The sequence below is a fragment of the Lissotriton vulgaris genome, chromosome 12, assembly GCF_964263255.1.
Source record: "Lissotriton vulgaris chromosome 12, aLisVul1.2, whole genome shotgun sequence".
Classification (NCBI taxonomy): domain Eukaryota; kingdom Metazoa; phylum Chordata; class Amphibia; order Caudata; family Salamandridae; genus Lissotriton; species Lissotriton vulgaris.
In genome coordinates this window covers 788,382,063-788,408,539 of record NC_141700.1, presented here as the reverse complement: position 1 = coordinate 788,408,539, position 26,477 = coordinate 788,382,063, and the positions used below count along the sequence as shown (strand labels likewise).

Sequence of the window (26,477 nt, the reverse complement as noted above, 5' to 3'; positions counted from 1 at the left end):
ATGACACTATGGGGTCTGCTCAGGTGATTCCTCCAGTGAAGCGTCTTTACCTCTATAGGTTACTTAGAGATTTTGTAAGTGGAAGCCTTCCCCACGCAGCATCAGCTCTGTGTATTTCACTGACCATTATGAATCTCCGACCGATGGGCGCCATTTTGAATGAACGTCAGCGCTCCTCGGCAGGGTGTGTAAGTGGCCCAAAGATTCAGGTTTGTGGGGAGCCCCTGAGGTTGCGTGGTGATCAGGCAGGGCGTCGGTCCCGCTATATCAATTCACTACCTCTGTGAACAAGGCAGCGAGTCAGGAGCTGGGGGGAGTCTCTCTCAAACGTCTGTGTTCAAAGCCAGACTGCCATCTTAGGGTCAGGCAAGGCGAGCGTCTCTCGCCACAGCAGTGTCTTTCAGCCCTCACCCGCCAGGTAATTGTTTGGTGTGTTGTTGCCTGGATTGTCTTGTATTTTCTAATGCTACAGGCTATGGAGTGCACCCAATGATTGCTCACCGAGGACGGTAATTTGCTCTCTGCTGCTAGCGTGGGAGAGTTGCCTGAGAAGAGGTCCCAGATTCAGTATGAGGCATGTTGTCCGCCACGGGAACCATTTTGGGGTCAGGCATCGCTGATTCCTACTTTGCCTCAGACATAAATGGCGAATTGCTGCCCTAAAGAGAAGACAATCCTCACCAGTTGTCCGCACTCACTGCAGCTATTGCGGTCTCTGCTCAGCCGTTGCCTCAAGTCTCCTCTGGGCAACCCGCTCTTCTCTCCCTTCTGCGCTGTGAGGAAATGGCGGCTGACGTGTCTCCCGACTCGCTCTGTGGTGACCTACCAGGCCGCTGAGGATCGCCCACTGCACCCGATCCTGCACAAGTGGGGTGCTCCCGACTGAGCGTTCTCGCAGTTTGCCCCTACAGACCCGCTGTCCTCCTCTCGCAGTTGACCCCAACAGACCCGCTGTCCTCCTCTCGCAGTCGACCGTCGTCAACACTGGGATAACTCCGGCAGGAGCAGCGGTGCGAAACAGAATCCTCGCCGCAACCCTTCCTGACGCCGCCCAAGCAATTCTAGGAGTGGTCACCTACCCAAGGTGTGAGGCTGCTGAGTGCACAGTAAATGGACAGGTGGGGTCAGTGCTGGAACTGGAAAAAGTTACTCTAGGAACCCATACATTGGGGTCAAGGTGAGCAACAAAAAGGGTGTGGAGTCACAAGCATGCCATGGACTTCAATTCACTAAAATGCCAGGGGTAGCAGAAGTGACATCACACGCCATTTGACCTTTACTTTGACTCACACACATGCTGACACATGCTTACACATACTAACACATTCACATACTCTTGTGCTCATAAACACACTCTCACCCGTAAGCATGCGTACAACAAATATTTAAGACCATTTTTTACTTACCCTAGCTTCCAGATAGGATCATATTCCAGATAATGAACTGTATTTTGTATTACACTAATAGTGAATAATATTATTCACTATTTGTCTAATAAACAAATTGACAGAAATCAGGCAAAAGGCACTTCAACCAGCAACAATTAGGACGAGCTGGCACTGTGTTCCAGGCACTGATTTTGCCACCTCTCAGGCCAGCGGTCACAAAAGCTGTGCATAGGGTGGCAAGGGGCAAGCCAGGGGTTGGAGCTGCGACCACTGGCTTGCCCCTACATGACGTCCATAGTCACAAGGGGCGGAGTCATGAAAACCAGACAGTCAATTGATACTGCTGGGACCAGGTTTACAAAGGGCCTGCAATGGCCTTGTATCACAGAAGGCGAAACAAAACAATGCAAGCCCCCATTTGGGATTTACTAAGCAATGCAAAGCCCCCCCTGCACGGCTCTGCATGGTTTAGTCAATCCAACATATCACAAGGCAGCGCACGTTGCTGTCTTTCGTTACCTTGCATCAAGGAGGCGTTCCATGGATGGGGTGTGGCCATTCCCATGTATCCACCCATGAATGTTGACGCATTCCCATATTTACAAAGATTCGTAAAATTAGGAATGCGTCTAACTGGTATGCCTCCCAGACCCATTTGTAACAAGGAGAAATATCTTTATTTCTCCGCGCTACTTCCTTCTTGTATGTGTGATGCGTTTTGCATCACACATAGGAACATTACTTTTAGGATTGTTTTTGTGCAGAACGGTGTCACAAAAGCAATAAGGCTCGTAAAGCACGAACCCTTGCTGCTTGATGCAAGGGTGCCTGCACTGGCCCCCTTGCATCAAGGAGGCAATCAGCCCAAGGAGGCAGGAGATCTGCACCACATCTTTGTAAATATGGTGCATTTCTGATGCCTGCCTTTCATGCAACACAGTGCAGCAACTTGCCTTGCTACATGCCTGAAATGTTAGTAAATCTACCCCTTTTCAAAAGAAATTTTTAAAACTCTGTCACAAAGAAATTCGTAGCAAGGAGAAATGTGACAGTAAATCTGTTCAGGAATAATTGGCTGCAAAGACTCCATTTTAAAATAATATCTTACATGGTTAAAGCACTTGTTCAGAGGGAATAATAACAATGGTAAGATAACTCTGGTGGTTAAAGCACTTGCTGGAGAGATCTGTGATTTGTCACCATATTGACTCAAAGTAGCATAGAGGGTTAATCTGTCTCCTGCAAAGCACATCATGTAACATGCAGATGACAGATCAGTATGTTATGTAGATAGGTGAGTGGGAAACTGCCTTTGACACAGCAATCCTTTTATTACTTGCAGTTGTAAATTGCAACCCTCCTAATACAGCACAGTGAGCTATGAACCGGCATTAAGGACCTGAAAACAGACTGGAACACATGGTTTAAAAAGGTATAGATTTTTTGCTAAATCTGTAGTTATAAGGCTGAAAAAAGGGGTCCTTTGGGTAATAAGAAAGGACAACCCCATTCACGGTGTTACATTTTAATTCCTGACTTTGTGTTTCTCCCAGCCATACAACCATAGCATAAAATCCCTAACAGTAAAGGCAATGTGTGACTCCTACACCTTGAAACCCTCTTTGTCTTACGTTCTTATTTTATCCTGAAGAAGGTGGCTCTAATTATTGTGATTCCACCGAAACGCGTTGATGCAATATTTTACACTAAATCTAAAAGGCAAAGAGTGATGCAGTTGATATCAATACATTTTGGATACTCTGTACTCTGGATTATGACCAAATAGATTAGTGATTCCAAGAAAAAAGTGTTTGTCTATTGTATTCTCCTGGTTTTTGTATGTATATGTGTATCTTTTAAAATTAGTACTTTATTTTTAAACAGTGGGGATTTAAAGAGAAGTGTGATTGTTCACTGCCTTTTCTTTATTGCAGACTCCATTTCTTGCATATGTACCTAGAGGATTGATTGTTTTTCAACTATAAGCAAATACATTTTTAATTGGTATAGTTTGATTTTAAATAATTCTTATAATTTATGTAAAACATATTTTTTATTCAGTACAGACATTGTGCCTTTTATAAATAAAGAAGTGTACAGTCAAGGGTTCCTACCTTGATGTCTTCAGGGAAATATATGGTATGAATGTGAGTAGAATGCAAACTGGGTGTGAGATCTAACGAGACATAGCCAAAGGGAGCTTCTTTATATGGCACTGCTAAGCGATCCACAGCAATGGTTCCAAGTACTTATCCGCAAGGATCCATAGATATTCCCTGAAACGTAATCTCAGATCTGCTCAAATGAATTTACTCGTGGTCCCGAGATTTAAACGCAAAAGGATGGGAGGGACACGGTTCTCCACGTTAGGCCCCCAACTCTGGAACTCTATACCCATTGCAATCAGACAAGCAGCAAACTACATGTGCTTTAGCAGGCTGAAAACATGGCTATTTACTCAAGCTTATAGCTAGGTGTATGTTCAGATGATGGTCGGTTAACTAACTCAGCCCCAAAACCTGTAGGTGTACGTGCGCTCTATAAATTTCCTTAACATAACATAAGATAACTGTTAAACAACCCGGGTACATACAGCAGAGAGGCTGAGGTACAACTCCCCGGGCACAGTTAAACAACCAGGGTATATACAACAAAGAGGGCCGAAGTACAACTCCTGGGGTCATTGCTCATATTGGGTAATGCCAGGCCTCCCGTTCATCAAAAACAGTGCTTAGGTTTCCAGAGCCCTGGGGTGCTGGAGCGCTCCCTATCAAAGGAGTAACAAAAAAAAACTTTCAGGTCTTTTGTTATATTTTGTCATCACCACTAGGTGGCAGCATAGGGCTCTACCTCGCTTTACGGAAGTGGTGGCTCTGCTGCTGAGGTGAAAATCATTTGAAAGGCCAAGAGGTCAAGCTTTTTGCTTTGCCAATGCTTTTTGCTGACTCTGTTCAGCAACAGGCAACCCAACATGACACATCAGGTGTGTCATGTTCTGAACCTGCTTCTATTTGTGTCATCTGTTGACCCACCCGTCGGAGGACTTATCACTCCTTGCCTTAATTCAGAGCAGGCCATGTTCTTTACAAGTTGTAGTTTACTTTTATTTTTTGGTTTCCCCATTTCCTTTATTCAATCACAGTAGTGATTGGCTGCCTTCTTTAATGTTGGGGGCACCTTTTTAGGCCAACCTTGGGCAGCGCAAGCGTTGCTCTGCGAGGAATGTTGTATTTGATATGTGGGCTATCGGGGTCTTTGGACACGCCCATCACTTTGGGTTGGTTAGTTGGCCTGCTTTCTAAAATTGCTTTTCTCTGGTTGGTTAATCTTGTGCATCTGTCCCGCCTTTCGGTGCTTGCTTCCCTCCCAGCAGACATCACCAATCGATTCCTTTAGTTGGCCAGCTCTGGCCATCGCTTGACTCCTCGCTCGCACACCCTCCCCCTTCCCGTCATTGCTGCTGGCACTTATTTAACCCAGTGCTGTTTGTTGCTGAGGCATGACATGCCCTCCTGCTTCAGCAACCCGCTCTGCTTAGAAACAGTGCCTGAATTTCAACATTTTATATTATGTTTTTGAAAGTGCTGCACACAGAGCTTCATCTTTAACATGGCAGCCGCGCTTTTGTTTGCTTATGCGCGGCTCGCCCAATCAAATTTACTAACACTGGTTTTTACATTCTTAATATGTAAAATGGCGGCTCTCCAAAAACAACTATACAAACCTTCAGAAGACTTCTCAAGACCTGGCTCTTCGAACAGTAGCCCCCCCCCTTTCCCCACCCCCTCCCCCAGCGCCGTGAGATCCTCACGGGTATGTAGTGCGCTTTACAAATGCTTTTGATTGATTGATTTATTACTTTTTAACAGTGTGCCATGCAGGGCCGGACTGGCCGTAGCGGGCATCGGGCATTTCCCCGGTGGGCCGCCAGAGTCGGGACCGGTTTTTGGCCCCAAGGGGCCGTTTTTGTTACAGGGCCGTTTTTGCAGCATAGCTGCAATATCGGCCCCTGTAACAAAATTGTCCGAAACCGGTCCAGGCAAAAAGCTCGGTCGCACCCCCAACCCCCTGGTGGACCAGCCGAGCACTTTGCCAGGACCAGTTTTGATTCCCAGTCCGGTCCTGGCGCCATGACGCGCTTTCACTTTCTGACGGTTACTGTCCTCTTGAGCCCGCCCCTGGTTTAGCTTGTCTAGTTCCAGTATGGTTTTCACTTAGCCACGCCCTTTGCTACTAGCCTCGCCTGTGCCGTCCTCTAGTTATACGGGTTGAGATGGGCATACGCCATGTATATAAGGTGTCTCGCTCGGGGGTTCTACCGCTCAATTTTGCCTGACTCTGTTTTGTGTCTGGCACTTTAAGTCTGAAACTCAGCAATGCACCCTTTCACATTCTCTGACCTCATCTTGACATTGAGAGCTTTGGTCCTGTAGAGGACATGCTGCTTCACAGCTGTGTCCATGAGGAGTTTCAACTTTTACCTTCGAGTCACAGAAGACCACCCAAACATCGGCTCCTTTCACAGCCTGATGAGACTTTGGCCAGCAAGGAGCACCTGAACAAGATATGTAGGAAGATATGCTCTTCTGCAGACCACGGTACTAAAAGTCAGGTCACGTGGACTGTTTTCAGCTGACTGGTTGAAGTCAAAGAATGCAGCGTCCGCAATCGCAAGATATCCCCTCGCCTCTTAAATATATATGCCACAAAAATGCTTCCATTCTAGAGCACCCAAGTTTCCTAATGTCATCCGCGGGTAGCTCATTTATTCAACCTTTTCTCTTTGCATTCTAACTCTTCTTTTTATAACGAGACGAAACATGATTATATGTACCAGAATGCAAAGAAAACACGCATTTGCTAATAATAATGCAATGCCAATAGCTAAAACTTTCAGTAATGCAAGACCTATTGCATTGCAAATGCTTGTTTAATGTTGGGGACACTCGTTCACGAGCGAGGAAGCTGCAAAATGATTGAAATCGGGCAATGTCAGCTTGGAGTGTAAAAGTAACTTTTGTGACAACTTAAAAACCAATAAAACAAGGCTTACAAAACTGGACAATTTATTTTGAAAATAATTTACAAGTCACTAGGAATAAAGGGGCATATTTACAATAACTGGCGCATCCCTGCAAATCAGCAGGGATGCGCCAGTTATTGTGCGCCACAGCTCCGCCATCATGGATGCGCCACATTTACAATGCGGCGCACCATGGGGCAAAAACGGCACAGATGTGTGACGCATCTGTGCCGTAAAAGTGACGCATTGCTGGAGTTGCGTCACAAGCGTCGCAGCACCAGCAATGCCCTGGGGACCCTATCTAGTCAATGCTGCGTCAATCCTTACGCCTGCTTCAGGCAGGCGCAGGGTTTTGACACAGCATGGGCCTAAAAGTGACTAAGTGAAATCTTGTAGATTTCACTCAGCCACTTTTAGGAGGCGTTCCTGCGCCGGAACGCCCCCCCCCCCCTGCACAGGAACGCCTACATGTGACGCAGGGCATTACAACGTGACGCATCTCCCAGATGCGTCACGTTGTAAGTACCTTGCACCATGGAGCAGGATTTGTGCCGCTGCTGCATCACAAAAGTGACGCAACGGCGGCGTAGATGAGGCGCAAGGGGCTTGTAAATCTGCCCCAAAGAACTTCACAAAGTAATTACAGCGGGAAGTTAAACCCCATGTATATCAACATGCTGGAAGGGCGCGGGGTGGTCAACTAATCCCAATAAAACATGGAACCAACAAAAGTGCAGGCCAAGATGAGTTACAAGATAGGGCAGTAACGACTGAGGGCCGGATTCACAAGGGTAAATTTACACTTTTGTGCAAGTTTACAAATTTTTGGTATTCACAAACTACGTGGAGAGTGTTACGACTCCGTACTTCCTATATTTATGTGTGCAGAGCTCTATGCACCCAGAGACTTTGCAGTCGGGCGGAGAACCCCACACATAAGTATAGGGAGTGCGGAGCGGTAAAACTCCCAATATAGTTCGTGAATACCAAAAAGTAATAACTTTACACAAAACTAAAATGTATTAAGGATATCTGTGTCAGCCTTCCACCGTGGTGTAATTCATGTCGGCAGGTAGTTAAAGAAGGTATGTTTTCTTTTAATTTTTAATAGGAAAGTGTCCATTTTGGTAATGGAAAATTGTCCCTATCGGTTGAACAAAAGGGCGGCTCCTATCCTGACCTGTGGGCTCCATTCATACACATACTCTCATCTGAATCCAAAGAATTAACATGCTCGACTTACCTTAAACTGCTCCATTTGCTCCCAATGACTCAGCCTATTGATAATTCTGCCCGACGTAAGTCTCCGGACTCTCTTGCATGCCTAAATCTCCCTCACTTGTCTCAACATATTTTTGCCTTAGACCACTTAGCTATATCTTATGAAGGAATTTGGGGCGTGGCTTGTTCGGGTTTTAATATATTTACTACGTTAAAACTGCCTCAGTAATGCTGCCAACCACAATTTTTGTAGACAGACAGCTGTGTATGTCCATGACTTGCTGTGGCTTGAACAAACAGAATTGATCCATAACAGAAAAGTCCTGGCACTGTATTTTGAGTAATTAGAAATATTTATTCTTATCCCCTCCAATTGATGAAAAGCACTGCCTCTTCAGAAGAGACAACCTTGTTCAGCTGTCCTTCCCCTCTTGAAACGTCTTAGTGACCATCTTCAGAGATAGCAGAGTTGTCTCCCTCGCTCTTGTCCCAAGCCCTTTTCCCCCATGTGCCTATCCATATTTACGCATTTCCTTGCAGGGCATGTGAAAGTAGGAGAGGGCAGGTGGTCTCTGTAGCTGGAATCCATGTAACTTCCACCGGATCGAAAACATTTAGGATAAGGTTTCTGCTCCTATTTGATCAGAACTGACAGACTCCAACAAGGTCTTTAGACAACACACTGCTAAAGCGGTCTACAGGCAAGACCTAAAATACTACCACCCGTCTTGGCTATAGGTGGTGCTGCACCCATCACCTCTTCCAGCTTCCCTCGCACTTGTTCCAATGTGACTCTGTGCCTTATTTAGATCTCGGTGGACGGGATACTTCGTCACAACTGTGACGGATATCTGGTCCACTGAAAAATAAATCATCAATATAATGAGATTTAAATTTGTTCACCATTGTGAAGGAGTAACCCGTCCGTCGAGATACAAATCAGGCCCTATGTCTAATCTTATTTTGGCTGTGTGGACACTCTGGAAGCCTGGAGAGTACACGAGGCACTTTAAAAAAATATTTTGTTTTTAGGCCCTGATATGTAATTGATTATCAGACACCTGAATACAGGTCAATAAATACCATTCATTTGAGCGCATGGTGGAATTCAGAAACACATTTATTCAAACACAATCAGCCATAGCCTTCGGGCACATCAGGATATGAATGACTGATGCTCCCCCAACCCTCCCTTCTACAGACAGCATCTTCGAACTGGCATGGTGTCTGTTTCCTACATCAGAAAAGTGATTAATTTTATTTTCTTGTTGGGTTTTTCTCTATATCGCAAACGATAATGCTGGTTACTTACCAGAGCGTGGTATGGCCAGGCAGCAAAATTTCAAATGAAAATAAATCAAAGAAAATCTGGTGTTTATATAGTGTTTAGTTTCGTACTCCAGCAGCTTCCTAGCGCTCTAAATAGCAGTAGTTATCCAACTCTGTGATACATCCAACTATGTGTGTTATCATTTCATCAACAAGGACGCCGGAAACAACAATTTTTTACATTTATTTTAGCACTTGTAGCTGTACAATTCAGTGGATGAAGTGAGAACATGAAACAAAAACTCTTTATTGGCACAAGAAAACTTCAACAATGACGAAAAACGTCTGGAACGTGAGCGGCTTTGAAAGAGGGAGAAACCCTGAAAAACATTGACACGTGTGTGGCATGACCTGTACTTCTCCAGGCTCAACACTGACGTATGTACAAAATCTTATGCAATTCTCATTTTAAGTGCCCCGGCTTCTTTCAATGTGGCATCCATTGTAAGAATACTTTCTCTCGGGTGCAGAGCCACCTGTGACTTAACAGGATTTGCACCTCATGTTTGCCAAGCTGTCTTCAGCTATCAAAATATTAAAAGTGGTATGCATGTAGGCAAGTACGCCAACTCAGGTCCGAGCCAGACTCAAGCCATGGGCCTGGCTCGGCACAAGGTCACATTCGAAAAGAGGGTCACAGCCGAGCTCCAGAGCCCCAGAATTATACAGAGTGAAGCATAAACTGGGCCTTGGTGAAGGAGGAAGAGGTGCTTTACAAAATTAGCAGCATAAATAAAAATACACTTTTTCTGTCCTTCCACTGAACCAGTTTCACACTCCCCGGAAGTGAAAGTATTCTAGCAGTCGAGCTGCACGTCACAGAGCCCCACTGAGCGACAACCGGAGACTGGGCAGGCTCTCTGCCACCTTACTGCCTGTTTCTCGCTTTTATTGTCTCTACAGAAGAGTGGGGCCTTTTCTGAAGTAGCCTTGTCAGCCCAGTCCAGAGAGGACAGTCAGCCTGGCCCAGGGAAGCCAGTCAGCCCAGCCCAGGGAGGTCAGTCAACCCAGCCCAGAGAGGCCAGTCAGCCCGGCCAAGGGAGGCCAGTCAGCCCAGCCCAGGGAGGCCAGTCAGCCCGGACAAGGGAGGCCAGTCAGCCCAGCCCAGAGAGGTCAGTCAGCCCGGCCAAGGGAGGCCAGACAGCCCAGCCCAGAGAGGTCAGTCAGCCCGGCCAAGGGAGGCCAGTCAGCCCAGCCCAGAGAGGTCAGTAAGCCCGGCCAAGGGAGGCCAGTCAGCCCAGCCCAGGGAGAGAGGTCAGTCAGCCCGGTCAAGGGAGGCCAGTCAGCCCAGCCCAGAGAGGTCAGTCAGCCCGGCCAAGGGAGGCCAGTCAGCCCAGCCCAGAGAGGTCAGTCAGCCCGGCCAAGGGAGGCCAGTCAGCCCAGCCCAGAGAGGTCAGTCAGCCCGGCCAAGGGAGGCCAGTCAGCCCGGCCCAGGGAGGCCAGTCAGCCCGGCCCAGGTAGGCCAGTTAGCCAAGCCCAGGGAGGTCAGTCAGCCCAGCCCAGACAGCCCGGCCCCAGGAGGCCAGTCAGCCCGGACAAGGAAAGTCAGCCTAGTCCAGGGAGGTCAGTCAGCCCAGCCCAGGGAGGCCAGTCAACCCAGCCCAGGGAGGCCAGTCATCCCAGCCCAGGGAGGCAAGTCAGCTCAGACCAGGGAGGCCAGTCAGCCCAGCCTAGGGAATTCAGTCAGCCCAGCCCAGGGAGGTCCGTCAGCACAGCCCAGGGAGGCAAGTCAGCTCAGACCAGGGAGGCCAGTCAGCCCAGCCTAGGGAATTCAGTCAGCCCAGTCAACAGAGGCCAGTCAGTCCAGTCAAGAGAGGTCAGACAGCCCAGTCAAGGGAAGCCAGTCAGGCCAGCCCAGGGAGGCCAGTCAGCCCAGCCCAGGGAGGCCAGTCAGCCCAGCCCAGGGAGGCCAGTCAGCCCAGCCAAGAGAGGCCAGTCAGCACAGCCCAGGGAGGTCAGTCAGCCCAGCCCTGGGAGGCCAGTCAGCCCAGCCCTGGGAGGCCAGTCAGCCCAGCCCTGGGAGGCCAGTCAGCCCAGCCCAGGGAGGCCAGTCAGCCCAGCCAAGAGAGGCCAGTCAGCACAGCCCAGGGAGGTCAGTCAGCCCAGCCCAGAGAGGTCAGTCAACTCAGACCAGGGAGGTCAGTCAGTCCAGTCAAGAGAGGTCAGACAGCCCAGTCAAGGGAAGCCAGTCAGGCCAGCCCAGGGAGGCCAGTCAGCCCAGCCCTGGGAGGCCAGTCAGCCCAGCCCAGGGAGGCCAGTCAGCCCAGCCCAGGGAGGCCAGTCAGCCCAGCCAAGAGAGGCCAGTCAGCCCAGCCCAGGGAGGTCAGTCAGCCCAGCCCAGAGAGGTCAGTCAGCTCAGACCAGGGAGGTCAGTCAGTCCAGTCAAGAGAGGCCAGACAGCCCAGTCAAGGGAAGCCAGTCAGGCCAGCCCAGGGAGGCCAGTCAGCCCAGCCCTGGGAGGCCAGTCAGCCCAGCCCAGGGAGGCCAGTCAGCCCAGCCCAGGGAGGCCAATCAGCCCAGCCAAGAGAGGCCAGTCAGCCCAGCCCAGGGAGGTCAGTCAGCCCAGCGAGGTCAGTCAGCTCAGACCAGGGAGGTCAGTCAGTCCAGTCAAGAGAGGTCAGACAGCCCAGTCAAGGGAAGCCAGTCAGCCCAGCCCAGGGAGGCCAGTCAGCCCAGCTCAGGGAGGCCAGTCAGCCGAGCCAAGGGAGGCCAGTCAGCCCAGCCCAGGGAGGTCAGTCAGCCCAGCCCAGGGAGGTCAGTCAGCCCAGCCCAGAGAGGTCAGTCAGCTCAGACCAGGGAGGTCAGTCAGTCCAGTCAAGAGAGGTCAGACAGCCCAGTCAAGGGAAGCCAGTCAGCCCAGCCCAGGGAGGCCAGTCAGCCCAGCTCAGGGAGGCCAGTCAGCCGAGCCAAGGGAGGTCAGTCAGCCCAGCTCAGGGAGGTCAGTCAGCTCAGACCAGGGAGGCCAGTCAGCCCAGCCAAGGGAGGTCAGTCAGCACAGCTCAGGGAGGTCAGTCAGCCCAGCTCAGGGAGGTCAGTCAGCCATTCCTGACACATAGGGAGTGCTCGGCTACATGCCATTTTTTGAAACGTGGACAAAACCGTCTGGCCTGCACTTTGCTTCGCAGGGTTGAATCACAGGAGATCTATCTTGTTTCTAGAAATGCTTTAGTGTCAGCCAGCCTCATTCCGTCCTTCATACAGTTTGAGAGTCAGTAAAAGTTAACTAATTCAGTACTTTAAAAGACAACCATGCATAAATGACTCCCCGGACCAAAAAACAAACATGGCATGAGTATTTATTTGGCTGACTTGTAGACGCTCTAAGGGGAAAACTTTAACTTCGATCACAGCTCCCTCACGTCACCAAAACATTTGATCCTTGGCAAACCATTCCGAGCTCCCCACCACTCACCCCTGGGGTTATCTTAGACCAGATTATGTTGCAGGGAATCAGGTCTGCTGCCAGTCTAATCAGTGTCACCCTCATGTAGTGCAGCAGCGGGCCCGTGCCAAGTGTGGTAAGGTCATTACCTCCTAAGTGTATCACCAGTATGTCGAGCACCTGCTCGCCTGCCCTCAGCGTGTGCCTTAGTTTGCATTCCAGCATTGCCCACGTCATGCTGAGGTGCCCGCTTGTATGCATTATGTAGTATGCAGGCTTGGGTGTCCACTCCACTCATTCAAGTTCGTCCATCTTGCAACCCTAGCCACGAAAGAGTGACCAATAACCCAGACTCGAGTACCTGCGCGCAATGAAGTGGAATACTTAGATAATGAGGCTCAAGGTAATGGGTCCCATTTCCACTCCTGCCCATGTGATGTGCCCTTGTTTGCAGCACCATTGCCCCTGTAACCGCCCCATAACTTCTTCCTGTGGTGGGGACACGCTCCCACCCATCGTTTAACCCACTTTATGTTCAAACGTTTATTCATCATTGCAAACACTAAAACATCTACAGTGACGTTAACAGCTTCTGTCTTTTGCATCCTCGTACACGTTTACAAATTGCATCAATGCCTTTGGCAGATTGTCGATTCACCGCAGAACTCTTGTCGTTGGTCGGTGCAGCATCTTTCCCTGGGGGATGCAATGGCACACCTAGGTTTCCACCACCGTGTATAATGCAAAGTATTTCCACCTTCGTCATTGCCTTTCCTATGCCTGCCACTCCTTGCGCCACCTTTGTACCCTTATGTTAGTTCTTCCTGGTGCATGGCATGTACTCCTGGAACCTCATCGCCCAACTACGGTCGTACGTACAGCTTGTGCTTGTCAGATGCTCAGCGGCCAATGCATTTTATTCTGTCGCTGTGTAAGGTTTTCTTGAAAGCAGTGAGGGCTGCCCCAATCCTACAAGAGTGCGCAGAGTGGGCTCCTTCCATATAACCCTTTTGCGGGGCTTTGTCCAGGACCCTGCAGACCTGAAAAACGATGAGCGCTATCACGACTGGGCAGTACATGCTCTCCTCTTGGGTATGCAGGGTGATGGTTGCGGCCTTCCCTGCTTGGACTGTCTTGGAGCTCCCCACCGTGATGTGCAGCTGTTTGCCCCTTACTTCAATGTCCTGTACTGCCAGGGCTTTCACCGCTGTGTCCTCTTAGGAGAGCACGTATAGCTCGCTGCATCTCAAGGTGCCATATAATGCCAGGGCGAATGCTGCCCTGAACAGTGTTTCTGGCAGTGCATGTGCTAACCAATTCCTCGAGCATCTTTTTTAGATTCCCATGTTCTATTGGAAGCCTGCTGTCCACTGCCTTGGGCTCATCCCGAGCCCACCCCTTCAGAGCAGCCCTTAGCAGGAAGCTGCTAGTGGGGTCGACTTGCCCTGCTAGCTTGGTGAAGTAGGCTGTCGCTGCCATGTGCCTGCACACCCAGGCAGGGGACTTCCCACCGTCCTTTGCCCATAGCACTAATTGTTGTGCCCTGGCTTCCATCTGCACTGGACTTCCATTTGCCTGACTAGATATTACAGACATGAAGGTGGGGATGCATTTCCTGTACTGTTCTCTGGTGCTGCGCACCAATGCTTGCTCACCTAGGGCCATTAATCTGGGGTCCACTGCACCATTCTCCACCAATCCTCTTTGAAGGGCGTCATCACCTGATCTGCCTCTAGGCATGCCAATTGGAACCTCTCCCACTGGAAACGAGAAAGTGCATCAGTTGCGGTATTCTTTACACCTTGAATGTAGCGTGCATGGAAGACGACGTTGCCGTACAGGCAAGCCTTCTTCGTCTCTCTGATCAGGCCCAGTAGGATGGGGCATTTTGCTATCTGGACTTCAACCGCATGTACTACTGACATGTTGTCAGACCAAAATACTATCTCCCTATCCTTTAGTTTCCTAGGCCGCAGCTGGAGCGCCAGTGTTATGGAGAAGAGCTGTAGGACCGCTATATATTTTGTGATGCCCCTCTTGCGCCAAGCATTGGGCCACTTTGCTGTGCACCATTGAGTTCCTAGTATGGCTCCAAATCCTTCAGGTCCTGATGCGTCTGTGAAGACCCTAAGGTGGTGGTTGGAGGCCCGTGGGGCTCGCCAGATCACAGCCCCATTGAACTCTCTCAGCGATGTGGCCCACATGGCCAGGTCTTTTCTGATCCCCTGTTTCAGCCGAACCAAGTGATGCTTCCTCACTGCCTTGGCCGAAGACCTTGCCAATCTGCGCACGAAAGGCCCTCCTGCCAGGATCACTCTAGCAGCAAAGTTGAGCCCGCCTAATAGGCTCTGGATGTTACCCAGTGTCGCATTTTCCCTAGACAGCATGTTTGTATCACTGCGCAGAGAGCCACTGTCCCGTCCTGTGGCAAAAGACACATCCCCTTCGCTGTGTCCAGATCTATGCCCAGGAATGTGAGGGCAAGGGTGGAGCCTTAAGTTTTCTTGGGCGCCAGTGGCACTCCTAACTCGTTGCAGGGTTTCTGAAAGGATATGTGGGCCTCTTGGCATGCGTGTGTGCCCGCCTTCCTAACCAGTAAGAAGTCGTCCAGGTAGTGCATGGAACTACCGGGAGGGTCTTTCGTCTTCAGTGCCCATTCCAGGAAGGAGCTGAACGCTCCAAAATACGAGCAGGAAACAGAACAGCCCACTGACATGCACTTGTCGAAATAAAAACGGTGACACCACTGCATGCCGAGCAGGTGGAAACTGCTGGGGTGGACTGGTATTAGCATGAAGGCACATTCTATGTCTGCTTTCGCCAGCTGTGTGTGTCGTCCTGCCTGGCAAACCAGTGCCACCACATTATCAAAGAATGATTTTTCACAAAGCATGAGCCCTCTGCAATGCAACTGTTCACCGATGTGCGCTTGAGGTAGGACAGATGGTGGAAGACGCGGAATTTACCCTTCTCTTTATTGAGGACAACACCTAGTGATGAGATTATCAAGTCGTCCATTGAAGGAGATTCAAAGGGGCCGGCTGGTCGCCCTAGCTGGCACTTCTTCACGGTTCACTGTCCACCACTAGTGCTAGGTCCGTGGCAGATGTACATGTTTTTGCCGTTCAAATTCCTCTGCTGATGGCCACTGAAAGAGGAATATCCAGGTGGTGAGCCCACCTATATACACCCGCCAACCTTACCCCAGACAGGAAGTGATGTCATACACCTGGTGTCAATGGGGAGGTGTAATCTCACGCTGGCCTTGGCTACCTTACTAAGCCAGGTGGCCACTGACAAAATACTACCCATGGCAGAGAGGAAACTCTAAGTGCCCTTTAGCGTCCACCTGCGAGTGACGTGGCCATCCGCCTGGTTATCTGGCCCAAGCCAGGGCCCTGGACCGGCTTGGAATTGGCTCTTCCTTTGAACTTTGTGACTACCTCACTTCTATTCACAGAAGTTAGCTCTGTTGCCTGAGCGTACATTCCCATAGTATTGGACACGGTCACCTTACAGTAGATGTCACACGAGTTGGACCAACTGGAATTCTGAAAAATGAGGAACCTGACATATTTTTGAGGACTTTGGCCAAATAAAGGAGATACAATTGTATGCTTTGGAGTAGAAGTCTTTCTTCCCTATTGTGGATGCCTGGGGATCTGTCTTGGAAGGCTTGAAAACCTCAATTAACAAAGAACTGGTGCACGGAAAATTGACGGCGAGTTAATGTGCCCGCGGAGACGAGAGTGGCAAAACTGCACTTTTATTGGCAGACTTCCTTTTAGTAGCCTCTCTAAATCAGACTGATTGTCCTTCAGTCACAGACTCACCCGTCTCTTCCTTTTATTTCTGTGTGGTGAAAAGAATCTCATTTTTAGGATTCATGTGAATAATGAGTGGCTTACTGACTAGTTTTTTTTCCACTACTGAAGTTTCAGAACTCAGCAACACACTTTATAAAAGTGATAAAAGTCTCTCTGGTGCATTTGTTTTCATGTTTCCTCTGATATGTTTTTTTTAATCAATGCGGTGTAAGCGATTGGAGCATTTGAGCCAGAAACCAGCGAGTCAGGCAAATAGGTGAGTTCAATTTATGAATGAGCAATTATGAATGAAAACATTCAGTTAAATGTAAGTATCTCGTTTTCGGTTCACCTACAACTGCAAAGATTTTTGAGTTTGGTGCGGTCGGATGATATATTTTCTGCCTTTTCTAGTGCGTCTAGTTGTTGCCTGCTACATACTTCAGGGCGCTTCAAGAACCTGGAGCTGCGGCTCAGGGAGAGGAGCCAATGCACACCCCTGCCTATACAGAGACTTGCTAACCCCAAATAAATCCAAATTATCTGTATAAAAGCATGCTGATTTTGTCTATGTCTTGACACACCATGGCAGTGTGCACTATGACCACTAAATCTGCCTGGACTTAAAAACGCATCCTGCTTTAGTCAATGTCATCCATCTTAGAACCAGGCAATGTTGAGTAGGCGCAAGTAAAAAAATAACTAAAAAGCAAATCACGTGAGTACTTCATTTTTCTTTGCTCATCTGCAAAGTGAAGTTGGGATTTGAAATAAACTGCTCTGCAACAAGCTCTGGCAAGGCAGACAGTACTGGCCTTAGCATGTGTGAATTTTTTTTATTTCATGTTTTATATGCAAAATGCAAAAAAGCTGCAAAAATATATAACGAAAGCAGTAACCTAGTAGTCCTGGACCTGACCAGACTTTTTTCAGATGCTGTGCACGTGCGTTCAGGCAAAATGCCATCATTCACAGTGCAGGAGAACCAGTGGATGCAGTGGGCTGTCCCACTGCACCATGCTCTATGCGGTTATGAGCAGAAACAAAATGATGTGTGTGTGTGTGTGTGTGTGTGTGTGTGTATATATATATATATATATATATATATATATATATATATATATATATATATATATATATATATAAATATATGATTTTTTGAAATGAGGATAGCACCCTCGGTAAAGCTGCATCTAGGCCAGACCTAAAAATGGGTGAATTTCTTGCTGGAACATAAAAAGCCCCCTGTGCACTTGGGAGATGTAGGCCATTCACAACAATTTGGATTGACCTTTAAACCCCAAGTGGAGGGCACAGTTGGGATCTGCTCTGGCCTTCTCCGTTTTTTGAGGAAGTTTTTGTTCTTTCTTCCGGCTCCTTGACGGACGATGGTAGTCCAGGCCCTCATAACATCTCGGCGGGGCTACGCTGATGCATTATACTGTGGCCTCCCCTTGTACCAACTCAAGAGACTCTGGTTGGTGCAGAACGCTGCAGCCAAGATCCTCTACAACATTCATAGGAACGTTTCTGTTCAGCGCCATCTTGAGGAGTTACATTGGCTTCCCATACGGGCGAGAGTGACGTTTAAGGGAGTGGTGCTTCTCCAGAGAGCTTTATATGGTATATACCGTAAATATCTATCCAAGCGACTCCCCCATTATCACCTTTCCAGAACCCTTAATTCGGCTGATGCATTGCTGGATTTTGTGCCTACGATAAGGTGGAAGACATGGGGAGGAACCTCCGTCTTGGCGCTAGCTGCTGCAAGCTGGAATGCCCTTCCTTGCATCTTCATGCAACCAGGGATGTGGGATATATTAAACATAGCCTGAAAACCTGGCTTTTTAATGATGCTAATTAGAATTTGTCCCTCTAGAGGCGAGACAAGGGGTCTATTGTACCTGTATCGCCTGGCCACTCTAAAGAGTTGCTGTATGCTTTACAAGCACTATTTGACTAGATTTGATTGGCTGTCAGAAATCTGAGTGCACACCTTTTCATCAATGTTCAACTGACTTTCCATTGCATTTTAGCAATCCCACAAAATACAAAAAAAATAGAAATGCATGGCAAAGAACAATAAACATTATGCAGGGGCACTTCCAGGGCATGTGCACACACACACATAGTCTTGCCTTAAAAGGCTGTTGCATTGTCTCTGTAGCTTCAACCACAAATGTAAGGTACAGCAAGGGACTTTGGCACAAAAGGTTCAATACAAATGGCCAATAGGGCACGGAATGTCATTATAAAAAAAATTATTAAAAAAGCGACCTGCGGGAGCCAGGTCATCTCCGGGCGAGCTGCTATTCTCAAGAGAGACTGACAGAAAGAGGCAGGGGACGGAAAGCTCAGGCACACGTAGACACGCATGATGACACTCAACCGACGTGCACACAGATGCACACGCAGACACCCACACATTGACAGATGATTGCATTGCAAGTGCACAGCCGTGGATTGCAGATGTGGAGAAAGGAAGCAAGGCGTCTCTTCTCTGATGGGGCAACGGGGGGTCAGGGACATTTTCTTTCGACGCACTGTTTGCCCCCTTCTTCGTACTCCTGCTTGGATACCCACATCTGCTGGAAGGTGCCCTGAAACAATCAAGCAACAGAAAATCAAGGGAGGGGCTAGGAGTTGATTATAAGGTCCAACATGTCATGATCATGAGTTACCGCTCCTCGTGAACTACCCATCTCACAACATAAATCATACTTTGATCATCTTTTCCAATTAGGATTTTGTTTTGGGATTTGAATTTCTCTATTACAATTCAGCGGCCTCTATGGGCTTTTTCCTCCACTTAAGATGGCGCCTCTTAACCTCATGCGCGCTAGCGGAATTCCGCTCGTACGCTGAGATTTTTAAAAGCGCATGTTACGTGACGAACTGGGCTCGTCATCAGCGTGCGAGGAGGCTACGCCATGACGAGCCCAGCTCGTCATCAGCGTGGAAGGGGTTAATCCCCATTGGCCATCGTTCCATAATACACATTAGGGTGCTGCTGGTGCGCATGTGCTGTTTATAGGCCTTGCCTGCACACGCACCAGCAGATCTCCCACAGTATATGGAGGCTTAGCAGTACTAGTCAGCAAGCGCCTTCATGCAACCTTTACACCACACCCTGCACGCTCAAGCCAATGCCGGCAACACCTACCTCTCCCCTCATAAGGAGGCAGGCCATTTTCTTGACAACGGGGCACGATTTCCATCTAAAATGGCGGCCGCATTTCTGTACATTTTATGAGGGCTGGTCTAGCTATCACCGGCCCTCTGCACCCGTGACACACACCGGGACACACCTCTGATACCTTTAAAAACCCTCCCCGGCCTCATTCACTACCTCCAGGCCGGCAGAGGAGGGTATGCCCGGGTAAATCACCTCACGTGACCATGTGAGTACTTTTAATCCGATATCACGGATGTTATCTTCACTTTTGTCCTTTTACAAACTCCTAACTGGCACATGCATTTCTTATCCATTTATTTCCGCAGCTAAGCGTGGTCCTCTGCCCAAACCTAAGGGGCACTGTTACTACTCCAACAGGGTAAGATCCACATTCCTTACTATTGGGAAATGCTACCCTCCAAGATACCCAGCCTCATTTATGTGTTTGGTGTTGTGTTTAATGTTTTGTTGTGCTCTTCACGTGTGGTCACCTGACTGTTGTGGTTTAATGTGCACATTTCACTGTGGGGTGACAATGCGTCCTCAGCATGGTTTTAATTAATATGAAGGCATACTATATTTACCTAGGGAGGGTCCACCCATAGAGTCAGTGGTGACTCCCAGAATAGCTGTCTTTTCTACAAGTCGAAACTTCGCTGTCCTGTACCGCAGCAGCACATTCACTTTATACACCTCCGCTCCCAATCAGGTATAGGGTAGACGTTAACAACCTGGTCCAGAAGAAAGGCCTAAGATCCAATTGGGCCATAAGGCATGAAACATGTTGACCCTACGTCACTTATCTTGAAGCTGTCTAGGTTCAACGGCTCCTTATCATCTCCTTATTACAGCAGCCTTTGGTACCCCTTAGACTACTTTAAATAACTCAGCACACGGCCCTGCACTTACATGCCCACTTGCACTCATCATTACTGCTCAAAACCAGAATATCGCAGATAAAGAGCCCCCTTGAGGGGTTTGTGGGCCATTGCAGCGCCGGCCCGACAAGGAGCAGCTCAATGGTGAGGCATGACATCCCTCGGGGTGCGTGAGGGTAATCACTTCTGATCACTTGGATCCCTGGATCCAGCCAATCAACTTCCCCCTCTCGGCCGACAGCTATCTTTTCCTTTTTCAGGGTCTCCTGGAGGAACAGCATAATCAGGAAACAGACATGTAATTCCAAGGTAGGTAGTCTGGAGAGCGTAGACGTGACCGCAGAAGGTAAGTGGTCTACAGAGACAGACTCTGGAAGCGTCAGGCCACCCAAGGTGGAATTGAAAAAAGACAGCCCGGAAGAGTCCTCCCAAAGGTTAAATGTCTGCAGGTACATGGAAGTATAAAGTCTTCAGATACAGACTGTAGACACAGCCTTATAATGTGGAATGCCTTCTGTGGGAGTAAGGCAGTCAGGTGGAATGCCTACAAAGAGATGGAATGTCCTTCCTCAGCCCGGTGGTCTGAGGTAGAATATGGCAGGGACTAAGTAAAGTCTGAATGGTCGGCCGAAGGTCAGCCTAGACTACCTCTACGGAAGGAGTATCACGTAGGAATGAATTCACTGGCCTAATCCGTTGGGTCAATTTTCCTATGTTTTTTGCCAGCAAACATCCAGTCGCAGTCTGGCCGTATGGGGGACTGCATTCTGTGTGCCAGCATCGACTGAGCTCCGGTATCTTTGAGTTCTCATAAGGTTTAGTGGGTAAGATTCTCACTTTGGACGAGGAGTTCTGAGCTTTAATCCCAGCTTTTATTCTTGCCCAAAGAACTGTGTGAGTTTAAGCGATTCTGGGCAAATCACTATACAATATGCCTTAAACGGTTAATATGCATAAGGATAATAAGTCAAAATCTACAGTCTGCTCTCTAATAGTGCCCCAGTACAAGTCACCACAGCCTCCTTCCCATTACATTCTGGTTCACAATCTCCAGCACCGACTTCACTCAACATTCCATTAGTTCAAGATACTCCAGCTACAATAAAATGTTGTCTGTAAAACATTCATCGCACATGCCCAGGTCTGTGCTCTATCAAAAACCTACCAAACAGTCCAATGAAGTCAAAGCCTGCAACTTTTGTCCCACTCTTGTCAAATAAGGAGATGAGCAGTACGACGACAGCTCTAAACGACTTGATTATACAGGTACCGGCCGTGAGGGTGGAAGCCTGGTGTATGTTTGCAGCAAACAGATTATCTGCAGACCCTGGTAACGGGTACCTCAAGCCTACACTCCTCAAAACAGTTTGAAGAACCTTCTTAGCGAGGTTCATGGGAGTTTGTACTTTCATTACCATAAATATTTAATGATGATCCACAAAACTTTATGGGATTTCAAGTCCAAAATAGACTGTATTTTCCAAACCACCCTTAAACCTTTCCTAATGATCCAGTGTTTTCTCTACTTTATAGGGGATTCCGGCGTAGAGAAAAAAGCTCTTGTTGCCCTCTCCTGCATCTACAACAACAGGCATTCTAGAATCTTTAGGAGATGTAATTTAGGCCGCAGATCTCCCTCTCCCCTGGTACGCCAAAGGAGGGCCCGTCAGGACCTGGACCGCCCCAGCGCCAGGAACATTGTCCCTACGGACACCCACAGGTACTCCACTGCAGATCCTTGAGTGCTGGACCCGGAAGCTACAAAAACGGCTGCCTCACATCTCGTCGCTCCACAGCAGGAAAGTTATACTGCCACCAATGTCGCTTCTCCTGCAACCTAGGAACACCCACCATCACTGAAACCCATGCCACTCCCACCCCGCTGACCGTCACCTCCCCGGAACCACTCAAATGCCCCTGATCAATGGCAGATGGCTCTGCAAACATGCCAACGAAGTCTGGGACACCACCAAAACCCTCGCCCACAACATAACCTTCATTACAGAGACCTGGCTCAACCCCTTCCCTGCCTCCGACATCGCCACTGTAATGCCCCGAAGCTACAAGATGAAATACCGGGACAAACACGGAGGTAGCATTGGCCTCATCCACAAAAAATCTATCTGCTGCACCACCACCAAAGACGACACCACACTGAACATGGAGAACCTGAACTTCAACTCCACACCAACTACAAAACTACCATCAAGGGCAGCCTCACCTACAGACCCCCTGGACCTCAAGGCGGGTCCTCCAGTCTATTGAGAGTCGGGTGAACTGTCATGTTTCCAATAGCGGTGCCCCGTTGGCTCCACCATCGAAAACCGTACACTGACAGCCTGATGCAGTTGGGACCTTCAGTATTAGTGCATCAGACCACTCGCCCTATTTAGAATGGACGGTCTGAAGTAGGGAATCCCTGGCGGTCCTGAACAGAAAAATATATAAATTACGTCCATACCCTGGGAGAGAACTCCCAGAATGTTAGGTCATTTATTTTTTGTTTTTCAAAAACAAACTCCCACTTTAGGACAAAGCAGAGGGCTGAACGGTTGCCTGAAAAATGGTAGCTGCTCACCAAACCTTCAGTGCCTTCTAAGCAGCCGCCATGATCGTTGCTCCTCTATAGACACGGAGGTGTCAGGAGGGCCGGCAGAGATTTCTTAGGATGGAGGGCGGTACTCTTTGGGTGGAGGAAAGACCTCTGCCACCCTTACCGATGGTGGTTCGCCCACCAAAGCATAATGTTCAATACCCTTTTCCTGCACAAAGAAGGGTTGCTTTGCAAACATGTGCCTGTCATTACAGATGGGAAGTGGGCAGGAGAAATGCAAATCATATTATTGGACAAAAACTACATTCATTCGCGATTGTGGCGGAAGATGCATAATGTTCACTTAAGTTTTCCTTCAAACTCGGTTGAAACTCAGACTTTGACCCAGTCCTCACCAAATCCCAGCAGAAGACAAATCTAACATCATGTGACGAATAACACATATGCAAATATCACTTGTTATTCTTTGGAGAACACTGTCTCTCTGTCCTTCATTGATAATCTACACCTTGTCCTTCGTAACAGCTTAGTTTGGGGCAGTACACGAGCTGTGGCGCTTTGATGTCAACACCCGCCCTTTAAGGGCTAACTCATATGAAGACCAGCCTAGGGTAAGCGAGCGGTCCTGCTCTCTCGAGATACCCGCAGTGTGTATGGTGGGTCGAAAGAGTAAATTCCCAATCATCTTCCGCAGTGCCTGTGACGAATAGTTATCTTATCACTTGTGCATGTGCCAGAGACTCCCGGGCACGCATAGAAGGAAACCCCAGTGAATATTGTGGTGATAGCTTCATTGCAATTAAAATCTAATAATCAGTGACAATAAAAATCTAAAGTGTGGCGTGCTGCATGTCTTTATTAGTTGTAGATTAGACTGTGCAGGCACGGAGGTGAACCATGACTAAGTATATTCCTTGCTCAACTCACATCTACGAGGACTTCCTGGAGCCGGATTCAGACTTCACCTACACATCTTATAAAATGAGCATTTATGTCTTATGGGAACTGCATGTGGAAATATTTGTTTTAAAATCAGTTTTGTAAAATATTTTGTGAAAAAACACTCTGAAATGTATGTTGTTTTTGAAATTATGAGGTGATTTTCTTGGTAAAGCTCCTAGCCTTAGGCAGGAGGGGTGTTAAGGCCCCTCCCCCACTGACTGGCCCTTCCACTCAATTCTGCGGCTCCTCCATGCATAGTAGGGGGTATAGAGCCACCGTAGCGCCTCTCTGGCTCCCGCTGAATACGAGCGCACCCAGGGCATTAAGTGGGATGAAAAAACTAGGGGTGTGGGAGTCTCTCAAAGGGGCGTGGCCGATGTAATTAAGGGCGTGGTTTAATAACACCTAAGCTAAAACTGTGGGCTTAGCACAGTGATGCGCCCAACTGGTATTTTGCTGCTTCTGTCATTGCATCCAGATATACAATACAGCAAGTAGCATCATACCTTCAACAAGCCAGGACTATTGGCTTTGCCATTGTTTGTTAGTTGCATTAGATAAATAAGCAACAACTACGGCATAGTGGTATAGAATTTTAAAAATGCTTCAGTTCTGAGATGATGAGACTGTGAAATAACTATAACGAGTCTCTTTGAAGTTACATCAAAAGCAGTGAAGAGTGGTACTGATGCAGGGTTAATGTTTTTTGTTCACCCTCAGGGTAAGGGGAAAAATTGAAGCCCGATTGGGAACCGTCTCAGCATGTCGTTTTGTAGAACAGCCGGTGCTGAGCACCGGTAGGAACCAGCCCACTTGAAGCCCTGAGAGCACCACAGGTCAGTGGATGAAGCTTGGGATGGTGCTGGCTGCAGCGACACTCATCTGTCACTCAAAGAGGGGTGACGGTCAGACCGTGCAAGCCTTCCCTCTCACCAGGGGTGCAGTCCAGACGTGGGGAAAAGGCCACAAAGTAGGCCACGTGGGATTTTAGGATTCTCCCAATAAACTGCGCAACAGGAGAGAGTGGTGGGTCCCAGTAGCAGCAGGTGTGAGCATTAGGCTTAGATGGCTAGAAACAATTCTCTCCTTTTTATGTTATGATTCAGCATTTATTTAGCGCACAATCAGCCATTGCTATGGCAACACTTCCAGTAATCCGGAGTGGACGTCAAACGGTGCTGAGGTCTCCACTCGCGAACGGAGTCTGTGACAATGTGCTCTTCTCTGGACGAAGAGCAGATACATTGTCGGGTGAGGTGACTGTATCAACTTTAGGAATTAAATATGGTGTATTAACGAACAGACTCACACAAAACTATGTGTCAACCCTTGGGAGCCATAGCTGACTCAAGATGCTCGTTTTCTGTGCACAGCCAGCTAAAAGTCAAAAGTTGCACTGACGACAGGATTCCTCAGACTGGTATCACCATTACAGGGGCTACATTCAGCCCCAAACAAAAAGTGATGAATGCTAAACTGTTCCCTTCACTCACTTATGGAAGTGAAATCATACGCGGCAAACAAGTGACACTCCTGTATTTACTCATAGGAAAATAATACAGACCTGTGTTTATTATTATGTAATTTGTTTAATGTGCACAGATACCCCAAAGGGTTTCCCGGCGCACAGTAACGTACATTTCTGAAGCGGTAAACTAAAATAGCAAGGTTTTCAGACCCTTACAGAAGCTCAGCAGTGAAGTACAATTTCTTAAAGCTGAGGAAAGAGAGAATACCAAACTACATTGATTGCACAGGCCCATGTGTGCCCTGAGGTTGGTGTCAGTCCCACCAAAGAAAACCTGGAGAGTAAATGCTCCTTTCTGCAGCTGTGCCATAGTTTGAGCTCTGCACATTGTGTGCATAGGGTGACGTCATCATGAGACGTGCGGACTCCCCGCACGGTTGATAATCAAAATGTTTACAGATGCTTTCATGAGGCCAACCAGTATATGGCTGAATAAGGTACATTTGGGTCTTTAGGACTGGCCAATAGACACCTTTAACTGTCTCGCCAGCTTCATGTTTTCCAAAAAAGGTCATATTAACAGTATAGATGTACAGGGTCTTTCAGCCAGTCCTGCTCATCAACTGGACCTTCAAGTGTTTTGTGATGTACAAGACGTAGCCGAGTTGTATCTTTGTAGTTTCTTTATTAGGTCTTAGTTAGGCCTGGGCGGTGAACTCCGCTCTGTTCGCTGAGTTTGAAGAGTTTTCTGCACTCCGCGCTTTGCGAAGCTCGCGGAGTGCCGCAGAGTTGTTTGCCCGCACTCGATCACGAATGGTAAGTTCGTGAGCACGAGCTGCTGCTCGGGTAGAATTTCCACCCGGGAGGCAGAAAGACCAGCGCGAACTGCAGTTCTCACTGTCCTCCGCCACTTGCAGAACTCCGTGGAGTTTTTTTGTACTTCGCGGAGTTCCGTGCAGCAAAACTATGTGAACTACGCCCAGGTCCTGGTCTTAGTTAGAGGTTAGCTTCCATGTAATGCAGCCCCACCAGGAGCTGCCTGCCTGCTGCTCAGCCCACACTCCACCTGTCACCCCTCCCCTCACAGGCCCCCACACATTCCAATCATCTCCATTACACCAACATTCCATGCAGAACTCTCACACGGGCTGAGCAGTGAGGAGCCAGGTGACATGGGAGAAACATAAGTATATAGGCAGGATATAACTGTGTTATTCCTATTCTGCGTCTCTCAACCACAGTATAGCGCCTTGGCAAAGAATCAACCCACCTCAGCTGTCGCTTCCTGCACTGTAAGTGATGACACTTTGC

At 48.4% G+C, this 26,477-nt stretch overlaps 1 protein-coding gene across 1 annotated transcript in view; it reads right to left on the bottom strand.

Moving 5' to 3' along the window:
* Positions 1-17,288: 17,288 nt before the first annotated feature.
* Positions 17,289-26,477, bottom strand: part of ACTL6B (actin like 6B) — a 212,195-nt gene continuing 203,006 nt past the window's right edge. Inside the window, exon 14 of the mRNA XM_086946186.1 lies at positions 17,289-18,749. Within this exon, the coding sequence (XP_086802312.1) occupies positions 18,669-18,749 (81 nt within the window). The 3' untranslated portion in view covers positions 17,289-18,668. The remainder of the gene's footprint in view (positions 18,750-26,477) is intronic.